Source organism: Arvicola amphibius, chromosome 1 (assembly GCF_903992535.2).
Source record: "Arvicola amphibius chromosome 1, mArvAmp1.2, whole genome shotgun sequence".
Taxonomy (NCBI): domain Eukaryota; kingdom Metazoa; phylum Chordata; class Mammalia; order Rodentia; family Cricetidae; genus Arvicola; species Arvicola amphibius.
In genome coordinates this window covers 85066062-85089088 of record NC_052047.1, presented here as the reverse complement: position 1 = coordinate 85089088, position 23027 = coordinate 85066062, and the positions used below count along the sequence as shown (strand labels likewise).

The window sequence follows — 23027 nt, the reverse complement described above, 5'->3', positions numbered from 1 at the left end:
AGTCCTTTGTTTACCTCCTGAGTTTGAATTTTAGCAGAACTCAGACAGGGAGGTCCTCTCCATAAGATGTGTGCTCACATGGGGACTTGGGGATGTACCGGCGGGTACCGGCGGTTGTACCGGCGAGTACCGGCGGTACCGGCGTTTGTACTGGCGAGTACCGGCGGGTACCGGCGGTCGGAGGAATTAGGAAGTGACCAAGATAGTCCTTTTATAATAAATCAGTTTTAATAAAAGGGGGAATAAGGGAACTTACAGAACCAAGGGTCCAGCGGAGCAGCGGGTGATGCGGGGAATAGCAAACGGGGCTCCTTCCGCCCCCATCCTATTTAAGGGGTATCCTACTCCGCTGGGGCAGCCACGCCCCTGAACGCAGGGATTGGGCCAGCTGCCCCAACAAGGGGATCCTCTTCCAAAAACACCCCTTCCTGGCCAGCAGGTTGGCTCTGGTTATTGACTGAGAGTAACACACTATAAGCCACTCAAGAAGTGTTTATTGAGTTTCCAGAAATGTGAGCCAGAAATTTGTTACAGCATCACCTCTGCTTTTTTTCATTTTTTTGTACAGTGCCGTGTATTGAACTTAGTGTCTGTGCGTGTGCCATGCATGTCATATTACTGAACTCAGTGTCTGTGCGTGTGCCGTGCATGCCATATTACTGAACTCAGTGTCTGTGCGTGTGCCATGCATGTCATATTACTGAACTCGGTGTGCGTGTGCCGTGCATGCCATATTACTGAACTCAGTGTCTGTGCGTGTGCCATGCATGTCATATTACTGAACTCAGTGTCTGTGCGTGTGCCATGCATGTCATATTACTGAACTCAGTGTCTGTGCGTGTGCCATGCATGTCATATTACTGAACTCAGTGTGCGTATGCCATGCATGTCATATTACTGAACTCAGTGTGCGTATGCCGTGCCTATGTCATATTACTGAAGCACAACTCCAGTTCCCAATTCACTTACAACTTTTAAGACTTCTTTATTTTTATGTGTATGAGTATTTTATCTGTTTGTATGTGTGTATATGTACATGTGCATGCCTGGTGCCCCAGGAAGTCAGAAGAGGGTGTTAGATCCCTGGAAGTGGAGTTACGGGTAATTGTGAGCAGCTATGTGGGTACTGGGAACCAAACCTGTGTCCTCTGCAAAGAGCAGCCGTTAACTTAACTGCCGAGCCATCATCTCCAGTCCTCATTTTTGAAAACAGATTTTTTAGAACTGTTTTGTATCCACAGCAAAATTAAGAAGAAAATAAAAGTCCACAAATGCCTCCTGTCCTCCCCTCTCCCCCAGTAGCTTTCTGCTTTGCTAAAATCCTAACCACAGTGCTGTTTGTTACAGTGAATGGACCAACATATCACATATCACTAATTCTACAGCCTAGGGCTCATTCTATGGTTTGTTTCTTTGTTTCTTGTTTAGTTTTTTGTTTGTTTGTTTTGTTTTTTTGAGACAGTGTGGCCTTGACTGGCCTGGAACTTGCTATGTGGACCAAGCTGGCCTCAAACTCAGAGATCCACTGCCTCTGCTTCCTGAGTGCTGGGTAGGATTAAAGGCGGGTGGCACCACTCCAGAGCATTCTATGTTTTTTGGTAGGCATAAAGTATGTATCTTTAAATTTCTCAGAATACCTTTACTGCCCTAAGCATCCCCTGGAACTCATCTGTTCGTCACTCCTGATTCTGATCCTTTTATTGTCTTTCATAGTTCACAGGTACCTACTATGAGTCAGTCACTGTGCTGTACACAGAGATTAAATGATAAAAATTGGAGCAGGATCCTTACACTCTTTTGTTTTGTCTTTTTCAACAGGGTTGTTGTGTGTAGTTCTGTTGGTCTGACTTCAAACTCAGAGATCTGCCAGCCTCTGCCCCCACCCCCCATGGAATTAAAAGTGTGCGCCACTATGCCTGACTGAGTCCTTAAACTCTTTTTTTAAAAAAAAATTTATTTATTTATTATGTTCTGTTTGCCTGTATTCCTGCAGGCCAGAAGAGGGCACCAGACCTAATTACAGATCCATGTAGTTGCTGGGAATTGAACTCAGGACCTTTGGAACAGCAGGCAATGCTCTTAACTGCTGAGCCGTCTCTCCAGCTCCTCCTTAAACTCTTAAAGCATGTACATTTGAGCAAGATCTAGGTAGGCCTGACAGTATGCATGCACTCACACACATCTATATGTATATCAATGATAAATACCCGATTTATTGTGAAGTCTAGAAAGAGACCCCTATCCCAGGTTTGAAGGTTCAGAGAAGGTATCCTATGTAAAATAGGATCTGTGTTTGTTTTGTTTTATTAGTACAGAGTCTCACATAGCCCAGGCTGTCCTTGATCTCCTAATCCTCCTGCCTTAGCACCCAGGTGCTGGGATTATAGGCCTTGGTACCACTATCCCAGGCTTTAATAAGATCTGTGTAAAGCCCTGGATTAAATGACATCAGCAAGGAATGGGGATAAAGGAACAGCAGCTAGGATTTTCTAGGCAGAGGGAGTAGCTTAGGCAAAGGTTCCTAGATGTGGATAGAATGATGGATTTTACGAGATAAAATGGGTTCAGATTAGGAGGGAAGAGGAGTGAGTGGGAGATTTTGAGGAGATGAGAAAGAGAACTAGAAGAGAAGAGGCCCTGACAGTTACTGACCTTTGGCATCGTACTGAAGAATTAGAACCTAAATCTGGAGGTCAAAAAAGTCTTTAAAGGGTCTTCACTCCCGCCCCTCTCATATTCCCTCATAGGGATTTGAACCCAGGGATTTGAACCACAGAGCTGGACTCTTGGCTCTTTTTTGTTTCTTTCTTTTTGAGACAGGGTCTTATGTTTCCCTTGCTGGTCTTGAGATCACTAATGTGGATGAAGGGGAACCTGAACTTGTGACCCTCCTGACTGAGTGTTGGGAGTACTTAACATGGTGCTGGGTCTCAAACCCAGGGTTATGTGCATGGTGGCTGAGCATTCTATCAACTGAGTGACATCCCCAGTGACCCCACCCCACTTTTGAATTTTTCTTTTTGTGAGAAGTTGAATGTTATTGTGACATTTCATAAATGAATATTGTCTTAGTTAGGGTTACTATTGCAGAGGTAAACACCATGGCCAAAATCAACTTGGGAGGAAAGGTTTCTTTCTTTCTTCTTCTTCTTTTTTTTTTTATTAGTATGTATACAACATTCTGCTTCCATGTATGCCCGCACGGCAGAAGAGGGCACCAGATCTCATTACAGATGGTTGTGAGCCACCATGTGGTTGCTGGGAATTGAACTCAGGACCTCTGGAAGAGCAGCCAGTGCTCTTAATCACTGAGCCATCTCTCCAGCCCCGAGGAAATGTTTCTTTCATCCTATAGCTTGTGGTATATCATTTAGGGAAGTCAGGGCAGGAACTGATGAAGAGGTCATAGAGGAGTGCTGATTACTATAGCTTGTTCCTCATTGCTTGCTCAGCTTGCCTTTTTATGCGCCCCAGACCACCAGCCTAGGGAAGGTCCCATCTACAGTGGGGTGGGCCCATCCACATCAGTCATATTTTAACATTGCCCATAAGCTTGCCCACAAAACAGTCTGGTGGGGGCATTTTCTCTATGGAGGTTGGGAAAAAAAGATAGCTGCCCAGGCATGCTTTCCCCAAATTGTTGGTGGAGGTTGTTCATTAGTTTCCTGGATGCCCAGACCCTAAATAATCACACAGAAGCTAATTATTTGCAATACTGTTTGGTCAGTAGCTTAAGCGTATTTCTAACTAGCTCTTATATCTTAAACTAACCCATCTCTTTTAATCTCTGCATCACCATGAGGTCATGACCTACCAGCAAAGTTCTTTTGGGGGTGTCTGTCTCCTGCGGTGGCTACATGGCATCTCTCTGACTCTGCCTATTTTCCCCCAGCATTCAGTTTAGTTTTCCTGCCTAGCTCTATTCTGTCAAGTCACTGGCTGAAACAGCTTCTTTATTTAACCAATGGCAATAAAACATATTCACAGCATACAAAGGGAAATCCCACATCACTAAATGACTCTAGTTTGTGTCAAGTTGACACATAAAAGTTTTTTAGCCATTGATTGTTAGAGAACTCTAGTTTGTTTCTAGTTTGGGGCTATTATAAGAAAAATTACCAGAAACATTTATGCGTAGGTTGTATGTGGATGTGGACTAAATATGACAGGAGCATAATTGTTGAATCATCTGGTAATTATATTTTTATTTTCTATATGAATTGTTAAACTGTTCTTCTGTGTGGATGTACCATTTCCCATTCCTACCAGCAATGACTGAATGATCCAGTTTCTCCATGGCTTGTCAGCATTTGGACTTGTCATTGTATTTAAATTTTGGCTATTTTATAAGCAAGTGGTGATAGCCCATAGTAGTTTGAATGCACATTTCTCTAATAGCTAGTGATAGAAACATTTTTTATGTACTTATTTACCACTTATGTGCTCTTGCTGGTGAACTCTCTGCCATGCCCTTTGTCTGTTTTCTAATTAGATTGTGTCTCGTTGGTAATTTTCAAGACTGACTGTGGTGTGAGTGACGGCACAGTGGGAAAGAGCACTGTTCTGGAGAACTCGAGTGGGGTCCCTAGCACCCCACATGAAGGTGCACTCTAGTTCCAGAGCCTCTGCACGCATGTGGTGCCCAGATATACATGCAGGCCAAACACAGACACATGAAATACAGTTGAAAATGAAAAGAAATATACCATGTGTGCATTATATATGTGCATACCACAGCAAGCCTGTAGAGGCCAGAAGACAACTTTGTGGAGTTTGTTCTCTCCTACTTTTGTGTGAGTTCTGGGCATCAAACTCAGGTCACCAGGCTTGTGCCACAAGTGCCTTTACCCACTGAACCATCTTGCCTTCCCTGATTGTGGGTTGTTTTTTTTCCTCAAGACAGGGTTTCTCTGTGTAGCTCTGGCTGTCCTGGATCTCACTCTGTAGACCAGGCTGGCTTTGACCTCAAAGATTCACCTGCCTCTGCCTCCCAACTGCTGGGATTAAAGGTCTACACTGCCCTGGTTCTGCTTTTAATGTTGAGTTTGAAAACCTTTTACATACTAGATACTAGTCCTTTGTTGTGTCTTCACAGTTCATCCTCTCTTCCAGTTTTTGTATATGTACTGTATATGTTCTGAGGAAGCAAGCTCGCTCCTTCCTCCCTTCCTCAGAGGAAAAGCCAATTTTGATAAGCGCAAATATATCAATTTTTCTTTTTGAATTATGCCTTTTGTTGTCCTGTCAAGGGACACTCTGCGTAGTCTTAGATCCCAGACATTTCATTTCCATGTATACACTTCCAAGAGTCACAGCTATGCATTTGTATGAGTTTGTGTTTCATTTTAAATTTAATAAAAGCTGTGAGATTTACAGTTGGAGAGGCTTTCTTACTCTGGCACCTAAGCACTGCTAGAATTTGAATCCTCTATCAGAGAACTGTGTTAGAAGCTGTATGTGTATAGACAGTCTCAAAGGCTAGAATTGGTGGGTAGAGAGACTTGGAAATGGGTCATTTTATTCTAGGTCAGGACAGTGATAGGGATTGTAGGGCATTTGGGGAACTGAAGGGGGCAGTTACCCTACTGGGGAAAAAGACACTGGGGAAGATGTGTTTGAACAGATCCTGGATGAACAGAAAGTAGCCGATGAGGTGGGGTGGCGACAGGAGGACGTGTTAGGCGGCCACACTAGCGCAGATGCACACAGAGAAACGGCCTTTGAGAATGCAGGTGTGGGGGTGGAGACAGGTCAGTGCTGTCTGACCTCACTGTGGGCGGCAGGAAGTTGTCAATGAGAACAGAAAGATAGGCCAGGACCTGGTTTGTTGAGCTTCGGCCTGATGCTCACTAGTTCTCATACCTGTTGCAGCTCATTGTTTACTCATTTAAAAATATTATTATTATTATTATTACTTTTCTGTATGAGTGTTTTATCTGAATGTAATGTCTGTGCACCATTTGCATGACTGGTGCCCACAGAGGCTAGGGGAAGATGTCAGATCCTCTGACACCAGGGTCACAGACAGATGTGAACTGCCATGTGGGTGCTAGGAATTGAACTCTGGATTCTCTGGAAGAGCAGCCAGCACTCTTAACTTCTGAGCCATCTCTCCAGCCATGTTTACTTTTTATAGTAAACATTTTTCTAAGACTTCTCTCATGTCCTTATAAGTTGCTATGTAAGTCTATGAGGCTAGAAGATGGCTCGGTTGATAAAGTATCTGCTATCCAAACATGAAGAGCTGAGTTTGGTTTCTCAGCACCCATGTAAGCAGCCAGGCACGGCAGAATGCACCAGCGACTCCAGTGTCTAAATGGTGGTAGTGGTGGCACACAGGTTGATGGAGCCCGTTAGCCGCTCAGCCTAGCCTAGTCCGAGAGCTCGAAGGTTAGTGAGAGACCTCGCCTCAAAAAATAAGGTGGGAACCGATTAAGGAAAGTACCTGACATTGGTTGGCTTCTGGTCTCCACATGTACTTGTACAAACATGCATCACCACTCCCCCACACAACATACACACACACACACACACACACACACACACACAAAACATATATAGTTCATATTTTTAGACATATCAACATGGCATAAATGTAAATGAAAACAAAGTAATTTGAGATGTTTTATGATCTAAGTCTTTAAGCATTATTGTATGTATATATTTACCCTATATGTGGAATCACTGTGAACACATAGCAGCAAATGCAGTTAACACAGCTGTGCTGTATTGGCAGCTCACAGATTTTAAACTCAGCAATGGTTTTCCCAAATGGTCAGCATCCTGTTTATAAAGTGGAAACCTAACCAAAGTACAAGTTATTTTTGTTGCATCCCTGAAAAATTTAGTGTTATTAAAGCTGTTAAAAAGTACTTTCTCATGTAAACGGAGTCAATTTCTAGTCTCCAGTGATTGCAAACAGGTTTCCTCTGTCACATGGGGTGTTGCAATCATGTGACATGGGTCAGTTTGTTCTGTGGAATGTTCTTAAGCAGGGGTTGGCCATATTTCCTGTGTTTATATACTCCAAAAACTGAGAATGCTTTTTATATTTTCAGTTGTCTAAAAATGAGAAGAAAGCTGAAACAGAGCTTATCAAGGCTTTTCTTGAATTAAATGAAAACTGATATTACATGAGAATTCATGACTTTGAATTTAGTCCAAAGTCAGTTCCTTATTTATTTTCCAATTGTGTTAAAATTAGATGAATTGACCCTAGTTCAAGATTGTTGGCAGAGGCCACTAGTTCGTTTTCCGACTGTCCTGACTCAAAATAATCACACAGAAACTTTATTACTTGCAATACTTTTGGCCAATAGCTTAAACATATTTTTAGCTAGCTCTTATATCCTGAACTAACCCATCTCCATTAATCTGTGTATTGCCATGTGGCTGTGGCTTACTGGGTAAAGTTTCATCCCGTGTCTAGCGTCTGTCTCCAGCAGGACTACATGACTTCTCACTGACTCCACCTTCTTTCTCCCAGCATTCAGTTTAGTTTTCCCACCTAGCTCTACTCTGCCCTATCACAGGCCAAAGCAGCTTCTTTATTCATTAACCAATAAAAGCAACACATACAGAAGGATTTCCCACATAACAAGATGTTGATTGAAATCTAACCAAAATAACTTTTATGTCATAGGCACAGTTGTATCAGAATAGCTTTTTTGTTTGTTTGCTTCTTAAAGATGTGCTGTCCTGGAATCCACTCCGTAGCTCCTAATCCCAGGGTTTGTTAATGCAGGTGTGCATCAGCACACATCTCAGAATGGATATCTCTTTGAATGATGAGGAAAATGATACAGGCCGTCTGTGTGTAAAGCAAGATGCTAATAGAAATATTTAACTTAATTGTAGTATAATATACAAAGTAACTCCACCTCCCCTGGGGGTCTTGCCGTCCGTTTAGCTCTAGCTGTCCTAGAACAGTTTGTTGTACAGACAGGCCAGATTTACTTTCGGCTGCTCACCTGCTTCTACCTCCTGAGTGCTGGGATTATAGCCATGTGCCACCCAGGCTAGGCTTTGAAGTAATATTCCTGTTTGGAGTCACAGCAAGAGATTTTGGATCGGTTATCTGGTAAATAGGCAATAAATACGTCCAAGTGTAACATGAAATATAATCTATAAGAAAGGTTTGATGTTTGCCACACAGTTTTCCTATTAATAGAGAAGTGAACCGCAGCTTGTTCCTAGCTGTTCCGCCTACCTTTGCAGCCCTCCGCTCTTCCTGCTGGTCTCCTGTTTTAGTGACAACTTGTGGGTCCAACTGATAGGACTATGGTATAAATTATTTGAATAGTTATGGTTTGGGTAAGAAATGTCATCCATAGGCTCAGGTTGAACCCCAGTTGGTGGTCTGTTTGGGGAGGTTTAAGAGGTGCAGCCTTCCTGGAGGAAGCCACCTCTGGAGGTGGGCTGCGAGGTATCTACCTGTAAATAAGAGGCTACCTTTCAGCCTCCTGCTCCTGCTGATATGGCTCCCTGGCACAATAGACTGTCATGCCTCTGGAACTGTAAGACAGATAATCTTACCCTTCTGTAAGGTGCTTTTGGTTATGGGGTGTCATCAAAGCAATAGAAAAGGAATGGAAGTTTTAGGTGCATGCAGTTGGAAGGTTGCTGAGGTAGCATACACAATTGAAAGATAATTTATAAGAACCAGGGCCCTGGAGACTCACAGAACAGGGCAATACTGGGAGTGCCCTTTCATCTCGCTGGGCTTCAGGGAGCTCTCCTTACCCCTTCTCTTCTTCCTGTTTAGCCCCACCCCTCCTCATTTCTTCTTTTCAACTTTGTGCCAAAAAGTTCAAGAGACTGGCTGTCCATAATCCCAGTCTCACATGTGTTGGCACTGTGATCCCCACAGGCAGCGCCATTTATCCCCCTATTGTAATGGGAAACTGACCTAGCCCTCTTGTGTACACTGAGAAAAGAGGTGCTCTGATTTGTCTGGTGTGGCAAAGGGAGAATAGTGACAAAGGAAAGGACAGCTTTGGGATTCCCTGCTTTACCGCAACTGAGGACGTTCTCAAGTCTAGCTTTCTAGAGTCCAGGTTTAACTTTGCATCATAATTGATTGCCCATGTGCCCAGCCTTCGTGGCTCCTTATGGCGTATTATAACCATGTCTTGAGTTTTGGCATACTACTTTGTCTTTTCATTTTTTTCTCTCAATTTTTCAGTTTGTTGTTAAATAGAACTAGTTGGATAATTTCTAATAGCACAAATTTCTCACTTGAAACAGTTAAAAATAAATAATAGTGATAATATAATTAGTCTTTGAAGGATAATGAACTTAGCATTGTAGCTAATCCTTAGGTGGGGCCATTTTTGCATCATTATTGGTAGAAAGTTCCAATTTGACTTTCTATGATGATGATGATGATGATGATGTCAGTATCTAACTCTCCGTGTAGTCTCTTATGACAACTAACCAGTGTCTTAGTTATGGTTTCTATTGCTTTAATAAAGCACCATGACCAAAAGGCAAGTTGGGGAGGACAGGGTTTATTTGGCTCACACTCCAGCCTTACTCTTCACTGAAGGAAGTCAGGACAGGAACTCAAACAGGGCAGGAACCGGGAGCCAGGAGCTGATGCAGAGGCCACAGAGGGGCGCTGCCTACTGACTTGCTTCCTGTGGCTTGCGCAGCCCACCTTCCTATAGAATCCAGGATCACCAGCCCAGGGATGGCACCACCTTCCCTGGGCCAAGCACTCCCCCATTGATCACCAATTAAGAAAATACCTTACAGCTGGACCTCATGGAGGCGTTTCCCCAACTGAGTTTCCTTCCTCTGATAATTCTAGCTTATGTCAAGTTGACACACGGAACTAGCCAGTACATCAGAGAACCATGGCTTAACAGTTGGGACTCCGATGCATTGAACTTTATTGGAAGTCAGTGGCTTTTCTATGATCAACACTTATCAGTGCTTCTGTCTACCATGTTGTCTTTGAAATGGAATGTGAGTTCAATAGAATAATAAATATGAAAACTCTTTGAAAGTAGAGTACTGTGCAATCTTAAGGTACTTATTTCTACATTTAATATACTTGTATTTAGTGTCATAGTTTGGCTTCTATTGCTGTTGTAAAACACCATGACCAAAAGTAACTTAGGGAGGAAAAGGTTTATTTGGCTTACAGGTTCCAGTCCATCATCAGTGGACTGAGGGAAGCCAAAGCAGGAAGCTGGACGCAGGAATTGAAGCAGAGGCCATTGAGGAATGCCACTTTCTGGCTTCTCCTCCTGACTTGCTCTGTTTCTGTAGGACCACCTATCCAGGGGTTGAACTGCCCACAATGGACCCCACCCACATCTATCATCAACCAAGAAACTAACCCATCATTGCTCATGCCTTTAATCCCAGCACTCGGGAGGCAGAGGCAGGCAGATCTCTGTGAGTTTATTAGCCTGGTCTACAGAGTGAGTTCCAGGACGGTCAGGGCTATACACAGAGAAACCCGGTGGGGAGGGAGGGCGGAGGGGGGAAGGAAAGAAAGAAAAAGAAAAGGAAACCATCCCACAGGCTTGCCCACAGGCTAATCTAATGGAGGCATTTTCTCAATCCAGTTGAGGTTTCCTCTTCTCAGATGACTCTAGATTGTGTCAACGTTGATGAAATATCAAACCAGCACATCTGGTTACTGTGTGTTCTTAAATGCTAGAGTGGAGAACCTAGCTTCAATGGTTGTTAAGGTTTGAAGTCTAAGGAGAGCGTAACGTAGCATACAATGTCAAGTCGTGTTACTGAGCTGCTTGACGGAGATGACTGCAAAGTTCAAGGACCATCCACTGAAGGACACCTGCTTAGTTGTCTAATGGACAGCTCATGGTATCACTAGGACATATCAAACCAGGTCTACTGACAAGGACCATCCACTGAACGACACCTGCTTAGTTGTCTAATGGACAGCTCCTGGTATCACTAGGACATGTCAGACCAGGTCTACTGACAAGGAACATCCACTGAACGACACCTGCTTAGTTGTCTAATGGACAGCTCATGGTATCACTAGGACATGTCAGACCAGGTCTACTGACAAGGAACATCCACTGAACGACACCTGCTTAGTTGTCTAATGGACAGCTCATGGTATCACTAGGACATGTCAGACCAGGTCTACTGACAAGGACCATCCACTGAACGACACCTGCTTAGTTGTCTAATGGACAGCTCATGGTATCACTAGGACATGTCAGACCAGGTCTACTGACAAGGAACATCCACTGAACGACACCTGCTTAGTTGTCTAATGGACAGCTCCTGGTATCACTAGGACATGTCAAACCAGGTCTACTGACAAGGACCATCCACTGAACGACACCTGCTTAGTTGTCTAATGGACAGCTCCTGGTATCACTAGGACATGTCAGACCAGGTCTACTGACAAGGACCATCCACTGAACGACACTTGCTTAGTTGTCTAATGGACAGCTCCTGGTATCACTAGGACATGTCAGACCAGGTCTACTGACAAGGACCATCCACTGAAGGACACCTGCTTAGTTGTCTAATGGACAGCTCCTGGTATCACTAGGACATGTCAGACCAGGTCTACTGACAAGGAACATCTACTGAACGACGCCTGCTTAGTTGTCTAATGGACAGCTCATGGTATCACTAGGACATGTCAGACCAGGTCTACTGACAATAAATTATGGAAGATTTTATCAGAGAACCAATTAATTTGATTTTTTGTTTCCTTGTTTAGAATAATTTTTATTTCCCCACTATGAAGCTGGATATGAAAAATTACAATTATTTAATTTATATGTCTGAGTATTTTGCCTGAGTGCATGTGTACTCTTGTCTGTTGCGCCATCTCTCCAGCCATTTGAAAGTGGATATTTAAAGTTATATTCTTGTTATTGATAGAGAATTTCTTATTTGGTAAGGGAATATTTTTGCATTTGTACTATAATCATCACTCATTGTCTTTCTTGTCACTTGATGTCCGGTTTTGAAAGCATAGTCAATGATTAAGGTCAATCAAAGCATGCTCTGTAGGTAGGCAGCTTTGTCTAGTTGTCTACCAATCAAACGCACATTGCCTTTTCTGTTGTCTTTATAGTCTATCGCATCTGCAGACATGGATTTCAACCAGTTAGAGGCATTCTTGACTGCTCAGACCAAAAAGCAGGGTGGCATCACCAGTGAACAAGCTGCAGTCATTTCCAAGTTTTGGAAAAGCCACAAGACAAGAATCCGAGAAAGCCTCCTGAACCAGAGCCGCTGGGACAACGGTCTGCGGGGCCTGAGCTGGAGAGTGGATGGCAAGTCACAGTCCAGGCATGCGGCTCAAATAGACAGCCCTGCTGCCATTGTGGAGCTGGAGTTGGGGAAGAGCGGGCAGGTGAGTTCACCCCTGCTGCCATTGTGGAGCTGGAGTTGGGGAAGAGCGGGCAGGTGAGTTCAGCTTGAGCACTGATTAGCCCAGACGTCCATTTTACTTTCACTTAACAGAGTTTGTACATATACTAATCCTGTGAAATCATGTGAAAAGTCTGAAACTCTCCAGTTACAGCAGAGTCTATAAAGGACCCTTGAGTTGTCTCAGAGCCGAGTTGCCCTCCTGTGCTGCAGTCTCGAGGTGACGGTAGGGAGGCTAGGTAAAGTTAGACAGCAGTGCAGACACACTGCGGCCTGTCACCTGTGTGATCTTCCTGTGTGGGAGGTGATGTATCTCGATATCTTAATCATGTTAATGTCTGTTCTAGAGACCTAGCGTGCCATCGCTGACCTCAGCTCACAAATAATTCTCAGTTTGCTCTTGACTATGGACCAGTGCTGCTTTCCTGTGAGCTTCCAGTCTCACAACAGATGGTAGTGTCTGTGATTTCTCTCAGAGCCGTTCAGTCTCTGCTCCAGATGTCAGATTAGTCTCCCAGTGACCTGGCTCACATTTTCTGAGGGGAAGAGGGGAAAGAAACTGGTAATTAGAGACTATCCAGACCACTGAGTTAATTATATTTATTTTTCCATAAATAACCAAATAAGTGCTATCATTATATTATCTAGATATTCTAGAAATATTTTTCTTTCTTGGTTTCTTTTTCTTTCTTTCTTTCTTTCTTTCTTTCTTTCTTTCTTTCTTTCTTTCTTTTTTTTTTTTTGGTTTTTTGAGACAAGGTTTCTCTGTGTAGCCCTGGCTGTCCTAAAACTTGCTCTGTAGAGACCAGGCTGGCCTCGAACTCACTGAGATCCATCTGCCTCTGCCTCCCAAGTGTTAGGATTAAAGGTGTGCGCCACCATGGCCCTACTGGTTGTTTACTTTTTATTCTGACAATATATACACATTCTTCAGTGTCACTAAGAGGATTTGTTTTAGGATACCATGTCCCTGCACAGATACCAAAACCCATGCTAGATTCCTTTACATATAACCTACATATATCCTCATTTATTTTTAAATAATTCTAGATTACTTATAATTCTTAAAACAATATAAATTCTATGTAAATTTTTGTTATACTGAATTGTTAGGGAATAATAAAGTCTGAACATGTTTGATATAGATATTTTGTCTAAGTATTTTTAATTTGTGGTAGGTTTAAATCTTTAGATGTGGAGCCTTTCTATAGGAGGAGTCTTGTGTGGGTTTGGGGTGCTGGGCATATCTCTGCCTGGTTCACTACAGTCTACAGTTCAAGAGAGTTTTACACCTTCCATAAGACTGTTGTTTGGTTCTCATTAAAAGACTTCTTCTCTAGCTAGAGGTACTGCAAGCTAGACCCCATGACACTTGTGGATTTCCAGAATGTACTGTGCAGGGAGGGATGTTTGCCTCTGGATTTTACTGCTGCTGATTTAGCAGGGGCCTTTTAAGAATGGCTCCGTAGAGCAGGAGAGATGGGACAGCTGTTAAGGGCACTCACTACCTGCTCTTCCAAAGGACTCAGGTTTGATTCCAGCACCCAGACGGTGGCTCGCAAGTATTGGTTAACTCTAGTTCTAGGGACTCCATTGCCCTCGTCTGGCGTCAGTGAACACCAGGCATGCACATGGTACACAGATATACATGAAGGAAAAGTACCCATACACATAAAATTTAAAAAAAAAATGACTTCTCACCTGGACATAGCTGTAATCCCAGCATCGTAGTAGCTGAAGCAGGAGGATTGTGCTGTTGAGACCAGGTTGAAGAAATGGCTGTCCTTACTTAGGACATTAAGGAAAGCAGTTGTGAGAGACACTGGGTAAGACCTTACCAAGCCTTCTAGTTTCTGTTGGTTGTGGTCACTTTAAAAATCACTCGCGTAGCTGGGCCTGGGGGTGCACGCCTGCTGTCTCAGTACTTAGAGGCAGGGACAGGCAGCTCTCTGTGATTTTTTAGGTCAGTCTGGTTTAGAGAATTCCAGAACAGCAAAGGCTACATAGAGAGACCCTGTCTACAAGATACTGTTTCCCTCTACTGCTCATCTAGAAGATTGTACAAGTGAGCAGTGTAATATTAGTCTCTGTTAGCGTTGCTGTATCCTGTACTGACATGTGAGACAAGATGAGAGTGTAGCCTAGATTATTTTTCAGTGACTGTTTTTGTCTAAAGCAAAGACTTTTCACTTGGGCCTTTGTGGGCTTTTTTCAAAGTCAGGAGGCCACAATCTCCAATCTCAGCTCATGCAAGCACTCTGTGTTTTGAGCATCTGTCTTAGGAGGAGCTAGGAAGATGGACCCCTGGTTGTTTCCCTTCTGTAAACCACAGTCATTCTCTCCCTGTGTAGTGGGCATGGTCGGCCGGCAATGGGAAATAACCAAACTAGCCTTATATGAAATACTCAACTTTAATAAAAGGAGAAAATGGGAGAAACTTACAGAGCCAGAGTTCCAGCGAAGAGCAGGGAACCAAGAGAGCAAAAAACCAAAACATGGATCTTTTAAAGGTATTTTGTGCCCCAGAGGGGTCATGCCCCTCAGACAAGGGATTGGTCAGCTACCCCATCGTCCCTGGAGAGGGTCAGTCTTAGGTCTCCTGTCTCCTCCCGCTTGGCCGCCTGTGGGTAAACTCTTCATTTGAGCGATTTGCACACGATGCTGTGTGCAAAACCTGGGAGCTGAGACCTGCATCAGATTTCTTCCTGATAACTGCAGCTTTCTGATCCAGAGCTGAGACTTAGGAAGTTAAGAAGTCGCTGCAGACAGAAGCAGGTCTCTGAACACGGCTGTCACTTTTGGCTCAGCAAAGGTCTCTGGGGATCACCGCTTCTTTTTCACCTGTACATTATTCTTCCATTTTCAACCCTCAGGAATAAGAAGTAGTTAAGTTGGCCAAAGAGCCAACACAAGCAAAAGCAAGCTGCTGTGACTCTCATGGCCACTGTGTCAGGCTCACCGAAGGGCTTACAGCTGCCGGACTCCATCTCACACGAGGGCTGCTGCTTCAGGTTGAGTAGGAAGGGCTGGCTCATCTGAGGAGGTAGCGAGTGTTGACTAGCAGGAAGGAGCCAACCTCAGGAAGATCTGGGGGGCAAAACTCGTAGATACAGGTAGAGCAAAGCTGAGAAGTTAGCCTTGGTAAGGAATCTGAATTTTATTCAGAGTATAATTGGAAACCATCAGAAAGCTTCACACAGGGAATGCTGTAATAGGATCATTTGATTTCATTGTAGAGAATGGATTGAGTCAAGACTGAAGTCAGGGTGCCAAGATTCAGAGGGGAGGGAGGGCAAGTGGTCCACTACTTTCAGTAGTTTCTTTGCATGTTGAAAGCATTCTCCTTTGCCTCCAGGCTGTCATTTGATAGGGTGTTTTAGTTGCTTTCCTGTCGGGCTGTGACGACACCCACAACCAAGGCATCTTACAGATTTTACTGGTGCTCCCAGTTTTAGAGGGTGAGAGTCCATGACCGTCATGGCTGTGGAGCATGGCAGCAGGCCAGTGGCCATGGCTCCAGGGCAGTAGCTGAGTGCTCACATCTTATAGCAAAGTAGAAAGCAGAGAGTACTGACTAGGAATGGCATGGCTTTTGAATTCTCAGAGCCCAGCCCCGTGACACACCTCCTGCAACAAGGCCACACCTATTCCTTCCTGACAGTTCCACCAACTAGGGAACTAAGCACCAATATGGAGGTCGGAGGACAACCTTTGGGAGTTCTCAACGTCCACTATGTGGTCCTGGGTGATGAGCTCAGATTGTCAGGTTTGGTGGCAAGTGCCCTTACCCACTGAGCAATCCTGCAGCCTCTTTTTGTTTTGTCTGTTGTTGATGTTGATTTGTTTTTTTTTCTTTTTTTTTTTTTTTTTTTTGGTTTTTCGAGACAGGGTTTCTCTGCAGCTTTTTTTAGAGCCTGTCCTGGAACTAGCTCTTGTAGACCAGGCTGGCCTCGAACTCACAGAGATCCGCCTGTCTCTGCCTCCCGAGTGCTGGGATTAAAGGCGTGCGCCACCACCGCCCGGCGATGTTGATTTGTTTTTAATATGTGCCATCCTGATGTTTGTAGTGGTACCTCTCTGGAGTTTTACTTAAAGATTAATGGAGAGTCTGTTCAAGTCTGTGACTTTATTTAAAGAAATCTGGTTGTTGTTGAGTTGTTTGAGTTCTTTTTGTGTTTTGAATGTTACCTAGAGAGGTCGTTGTGTTGTTACACAGTGGAAGATGGGAGGGCAGACGGGAGCATGTGTGCTCGTGTGGCAGAAGAGTAAAACAAACCTTTGTTTTCACAGACTGTTTAATGGGAAATGTCCATAGGATAATGTTCAGTGTGGGTAAAACAAAGACGTAGAATTGTATGCATGTAATATAATCCAAGTTTAAATTTCTATGTTTACAAAAGACACATAACATGGGGCTGGAGAGATGGCTCAGTCATTAAGAGCAGTGGCTTTCTTCCAGCGGATCTGGGTTTGACTTCTAGGACCCACATAACCACTTGCAACTGTCTATGCTCTGTAACTCCAGTTCTAGGGGAGCCAACACCCTATTCTGGCCTCTTCAGGTATGCATGCACATGGTGAATAGACATATATTTAGGCAAATACCCATACATGTAAAATAAATAATAAGGTCTTATAAGAAGACACATAAACCTAAAGCCACCAATGCTATGTTATCACATTCAAAATCATATTCAAGCATCATAATTCAAATTTTACAAATGGATATATGCTTAAGTAGGAAGACAGCATAACAACAAAAAAAATACATGAAAGAGGTCCTTTAGAATTTGTGGCTTAGCAGGTTGAATGCTTGCCTAGCATGCGTGAAGCCCTGGGTTTGGTTCTTAGCACCACATAAACTGGCCATGGATATACAGGCCTATACTTGAGAGATGGAGACAGGAGAATCAGAAGTTCACCCTTGACTGCATGATGAGTTTAGGTCAGGCTGGGAGTGGATTGGGGGGCGGGGAAAGGAGGAGGGGGCAGCATGAAAGATATTCACAGTGGTTATGTCTGTGTATTAGAGATCTAGTTCTTATTCTCTGCACTTTTCAAAGCAATTTCTGCAGTAAAAATTTCTTGTCCATTTCCCTTAATTACTAAAAACGTAACTAAAACCTTAAAAACAGCAGTGCAGCTGAGCATAAGTGTCACAGGACAGGCGTCAGATCCCTGGAGCTGCAGCTATGGGCAGTCGTGAGCTGCCTGTCGTGGCCCTCTGCGAGAATGGTGCATGTTCTGCACCACTGAACCCTTTCTTCCGTCCCTATAGTGTTTGTTTATTGTGTGGGTGTAGTGGTGGGTGACAGTGGCACACGCGTGTGTGTGGGTGTAATGGTGTGTGACAGTGGCACACGCGTGTGTGTGGGTGTAATGGTGGGTGACAGTGGCACACGCGTGTGTGTGGGTGTAATGGTGGGTGACAGTGGCACACGCGTGTGTGTGGGTGTAATGGTGGGTGACAGTGGCACACGCGTGTGTGTGGGTGTAATGGTGGGTGACAGTGGCACACGCGTGTGTGTGGGAGTAATGGTGGGTGACAGTGGCACACGCGTGTGTGTGGGTGTAATGGTGGGTGACAGTGGCACACGCGTGTGTATGGGTGTAATGGTGGGTGACAGTGGCACACGCGTGTGTGTGGGTGTAATGGTGGGTGACAGTGGCACACGTGTGTGGGTGGGTGTAATGGTGGGAGACAGTGGCACACGTGTGTGTGGGGGTGTAATGGTGGGTGACAGTGGCACACGCGTGTGTGTGGGTGTAATGGTGGGTGACAGTGGCACACGCGTGTCACAGTGTGTGTGCATGGCAAGGTCAGAGCACAGATTCAGGGGTCAGTCCTCTTTTTCCACCATGTGGGTCCTGGGAATCAAACTCAGGTCACCAGACTTGGCAGCAAATCCCTTTGTCTGCTGAGCCATCTTGCTGGTCTATGATGAACTTTGTACTACTGTATTTGAATTTACATTTCTTTTTTTTTTTTTAAAGATTTATTTATTTATTATGTACACAGTTTTCAGCCTCCATGTATGCCTGCAGGCCAGAAGAGGGCATCAGATCTCATTACAGATGGCTGTGAGCCACAAGGCAAGTGCTCTCATGCCGAGCCATCTCTCCCATCTCCCTCCACTTCCTTCTCACTACCAAACACAATTCACCTGCTAAATTAGTTTTTGTACCCCAAAGTTTACCTTGAAATTGTAACACAAAAATTTATGATAAAGTGACCTTCACAGAAAGACGGTGAGCTGAAACATTTGTCTCCCTCTAGCTTAAGCAAAAAAATTACTCATTGCTCAAGTAATATCTTAATCCTCATTTATTAAAAAAAATTCTAGTGCCTACCTTTCCCACAATACTGTTGTAGTGACAATCAAATAACATATATAAAGCAGAATTTAAGTATAGTACTAAATATCATGCAACTTATGATGCAGTACTATCCAAGTTCCACTCTACTACCCAATTGTAGCAATTAAGTTTAATTTGTACGGCTAACAGAACTTGAAAAGATTCCATATTTACCAGTGCTGATTCAGAGAGAAATCCCTGGCCCTTATGCTGACTAAGAAAGCATCCTATCTGGAGAGTTACATGGTGTACATGGCAGGCAGAGAACTGAGACTCCTCGGCTATCACAGGTCACTGTTGCTAACATATACTGAGGTAAGTGGGGTACACTGCAAACAAGGCAGAGTTTTAAATGAGAGGGCCACCTTTTTTTTTAATGTATCAACATATAAAATGACACAGTGTCAATGTGAATTGCCTATTCCACTCTGTCCAGGCACAGAGAGGTCTGTGCTGGACTGGTTTGGGCCTACAAGCAATCAAACGCAAGTGTTTACTGTAAGGCACATACTCCCTGCATGCTTTGGGGGAACCAAAGAACTGCAAGGTGAGATGTCCTCAGTTACAGGCTTGGGTTATTGACAGAAAAGCCATGACAGAGCGTGTGCTGGGTCCCCCGGAACCTGAGTTAGAGATATCTGGGAGCTGCCATGTGGGTTCTGGGAATTAACCCAGTCCTCTAGAAGAGCAGGGCTGGAAAGATAACAGCACTGGCTGTTCTTCCAGAGGTCCTGAGTTCAATTCCCAGCAATCACATGGTCACTCACAACCATCTGTAATGAGATCTGGCACCCTCATCAACTTAGAACAGGGAACCCAATAAGGACAAGTTCAACAGAACCGCCATATACGGGCTGCCCATGCGTGCTTCAGCATTGCTAAGGCATACATTTCAAAGATTTTTCATTTCCTCTGGAAGAGCGGCCAGTGCTCTTAACTGTTGTTGCACCATCTCTCCAGACTCTTGGATACATTTTCTAACTTTAGTTTACATCACAAACACAGAGTACAAAGCGGGCAATTGCATTCTTCTTGGGTTTGTGCTCTACAATGTGCTAACATATTCACTAACTGAAGAGCTAGCATGTGAACAATGGGCACAGCAATCCAGATAAATGCTTCAGTTCCAACACTATGTCAGACGGTTCGTAAATAAGCTTAAGGGAGCTTTTCTCTGTTTTTCCCTCTCAAAGCATGTGGCACTGTCCACTAACGGAGGAGAAGCAGGACGGAGGCATGACTACAGCACTGCCTTATCAGCAGGAGTCACTCGGAACCTTAGTTCCTCATTCGTTTCTGTACAGTAGTGTCCTTTATACCAGATACTCTTGGTTTCAAAGGGAAGGGGAGGTGTATCTGATCCTGTAAACTCTATCTTATGACTGAAGACACGGATCATATGCAAAAGTACTTGCTGTGCAAGTTCAGAATCTGAGTTCAAACCCAAGAAACCGACACAGGGGAACACCTTGCGATCTCAGCACTAGAGAGAGCAGAGCAGAGCAGGGGGACCCTGGTCTCTACAGATAGCCTATCTTACTTGGTGAGATTCAGACCAATGAGAGGACATTTAGAAAAAACAAGGTGTACAGAGCCCAAGGAACAACACCAAGATTAGCCTTTGGCTTAGTTATGCACATACACACACATATACACATGCACACACACACGCACACACATGCTCACTCACTCTTTACAAGTTAATAAAATGTAGTGTCCAAATGCAGGAGTCATAAATGGCCAGGAATCTAAACATAAGACTTAAGGTGACATGTTTACCTATATCCTATTTTAAGGACGCTAAGTCAATACAAAAAGCTGCCAAGATGGCGGCAAGATGACTCAGTCAGTAAAGGCAAGTGCCACCAAGACTGGTGACCTGAATTCCATCCCGGAGGCCCTCAAGGAGGAAAGAGAAAACTGACTCTAGCAAGCTGCCCTCTGACCTTCATATTCAAGTGGTATCGCACCTTTCCTCCAATGAATACATAAACGTAATTATAAAATTTAAGAAAAGTTTCAAGGAGTAGTTTGGGAAGTAGAGATGAGGACGTTGGGTTTCACTGAAGTAAAGAATTCTCTATTTCAACAAATACACTAGAGGCTTTGAAGAGCAGATATATGCTTTTACTCTGAACAAATTAATAAGATTCATACACACTGTCAACCCTTAATTACATAGCAATCTAGCAAGGCATATTCTGAGTCTTCTCTGTATGCTCAATGTAAAATACACCCAAAAGAGATAAGCTAGGGAATGGAGAAGGGCGTGTTAACCACAATGGGCTATAAAGCATTAGGTTAAGTTAGGCACACTCAGGGCTAGGGGACATGAGCACAGTAGGAAGTTCACAGAAGCAATACATGTTGGTGTGGTGGCCTTAGATAATTTGGGGGTAACACACAGTCTGTTCACACCGATCATGTAAAGTAACATTAACATAGGAGCTTGTAAACAAAGAGCTCTCTTAAGAAGCCCACACAGGAAGGGAAATGTCACACAGGCTCCCGGGAAGCAAAATCTTCAGAAGATTTCATAAAAAGCCCAGAAGTTCTTCCTGGCTGAACCAACACAAGAAGTCTGTTTTGTTTCCGTGGGGTAGGACTGTGTGAATGACAGGGGCTAGGGCTATCAATCATTGATCGAGAACTTGCCTAGCATTTGGGAGATGTGGGGTTAATTAATCTCCAGTACTGTGATGAATCGTAACAAATACAGCAAAGTGTATGTGTATAGTATATTTATCCCTAGACTATAATCATGTTATAAAAAATTCCTTAGGGTTATAATTAACACTGTGCCAATCTTGTAGGCATTAAAGATCTTAGGTCTAGCTTCACTTCTAGTTGAACACAAGGAAATTAAAATAGTGCTGCCAACAGATGCCAAGAGATGTAAGTTCAAGGGCTGGAGAGATGGCTCAGAGATTAAGAGCACTGACTGCTCTTCCGGAGGTCCTGAGTTCAATTCAGCCCCATTCAGCTCCAGCACCCAGGCCAGCAGGTGCTCACAACCACCTGTAACTCCGGCCAGATTCAGGGGCTCCCATGGGTACCTGTACACACCTGTGCATACTCAAGCATGAACATGTAAATAAAAATAAAAAATAATCTTTTTTTTAAGTGGAGTGGATGTAAGCTCTTTGTGGCAGATGCTTCCTTGTCTTATATGAGTTAAAACTTGACATCGATTCTAATTTTTCCTGATGCTCTTTGAAGATGTGGTGTATTATTGCTCATTGTATATGGTTTTATGTGCAGACTGTCAATAATCTCCACTTATCTTTTGAATTTAAAGTTTATTTGTAAAGTGCTTCTAAGTTTGAGATTTATTCTATTTGTCACATGGGATTAATAAGCTCAGTTTTCTGGATGTTGATGTTTAAATCCTGGAAAGTCTGTGCTAAGAGTTTTTAGAATAATATTTTATTTTTATGAGCTATGTGTGAAATGGTGATGTATAATGTTTTGCTCTTGTGGTGTGGACAGGAAATTTATGCTGTGCTTTGCATTTGAGACCATTTGCTTGTGCATATAAATTCGAATTTGCCTGCTTGTCTGCTTCAGATGCTAGCCCATTAGCATCATATGATATTCACCATTTGCATTTCAAGAATAAACTTACTTTTGTCAGCTGTGTCCCCAGTCTAGTGTTTCAGAGTGCTGGGCTTTGGTGGGGTGTCTCCTCACTGTTCTGTTGCTGTGAAGAGGCACCATGACCATAGCAACTCTTATAAAGAAAGCATTTACTTGGGACTGGTTTACAGTTTCAAAGGTTTAGTCCATTGTCATCATGGCCTGGAGGATGGTGCCATAGGCAGACATGGTGCTGGAGAGGTAGCTGAGAGCTTTACATCCAGAACCACGGGCAGCAGAAGAGAGAACCACTGGGCCTGAGTGAGTTCTAGGACAGCCAGGGCTGTTATATAGAGAAACCCTGTCTTGAAATAAATAAACAAACAAAAAAACCAGACCAAAACAGCAACAACAACAAAAACCCCAGTAAGTATATAATCTGACAAAATAGAACCTGTCAACTCTACAAATGTAACTTTTCAAGCAAAGAAAACTGGAAGTATGTTTTATTATAAAGAAGTAAGAGGCCAGAGAGACAGAACCACGATCAGGAGTGGTTACTGCTCTAAAGAGGACTCAGATTCGGTTCCCGTCCCCTGGCAGTCAATCACAGCTGCCCGTTAACTCAGCTTCAGGGACTCCAGACCCTCTTCTGGACTCCGTGGACATCACAGGCACACACACGCATCATACACATGGACATATAATTTAAGTTT

The 23027-nt window shown here is 43.7% G+C and overlaps 1 protein-coding gene across 4 annotated transcripts in view; it reads left to right on the top strand.

The window, feature by feature from the left end:
* Positions 1 to 23027, top strand: part of Commd1 (copper metabolism domain containing 1) — a 116837-nt gene that overhangs the window by 30781 nt on the left and 63029 nt on the right. For 2 of the 4 annotated variants that reach the window (XR_005286985.2, XM_038343883.2), the window contains exon 2: positions 12080 to 12414. Coding sequence is in view for 3 of the 4 variants with exons in the window: in XM_038343883.2 (XP_038199811.1) it covers positions 12080 to 12414 (335 nt within the window). In the remaining variant the exon portion in view is untranslated. The remainder of the gene's footprint in view (positions 1 to 12079; positions 12415 to 23027) is intronic. The other 2 variants (XM_038343892.2, XM_038343875.2) reach the window with 1 other exon arrangement.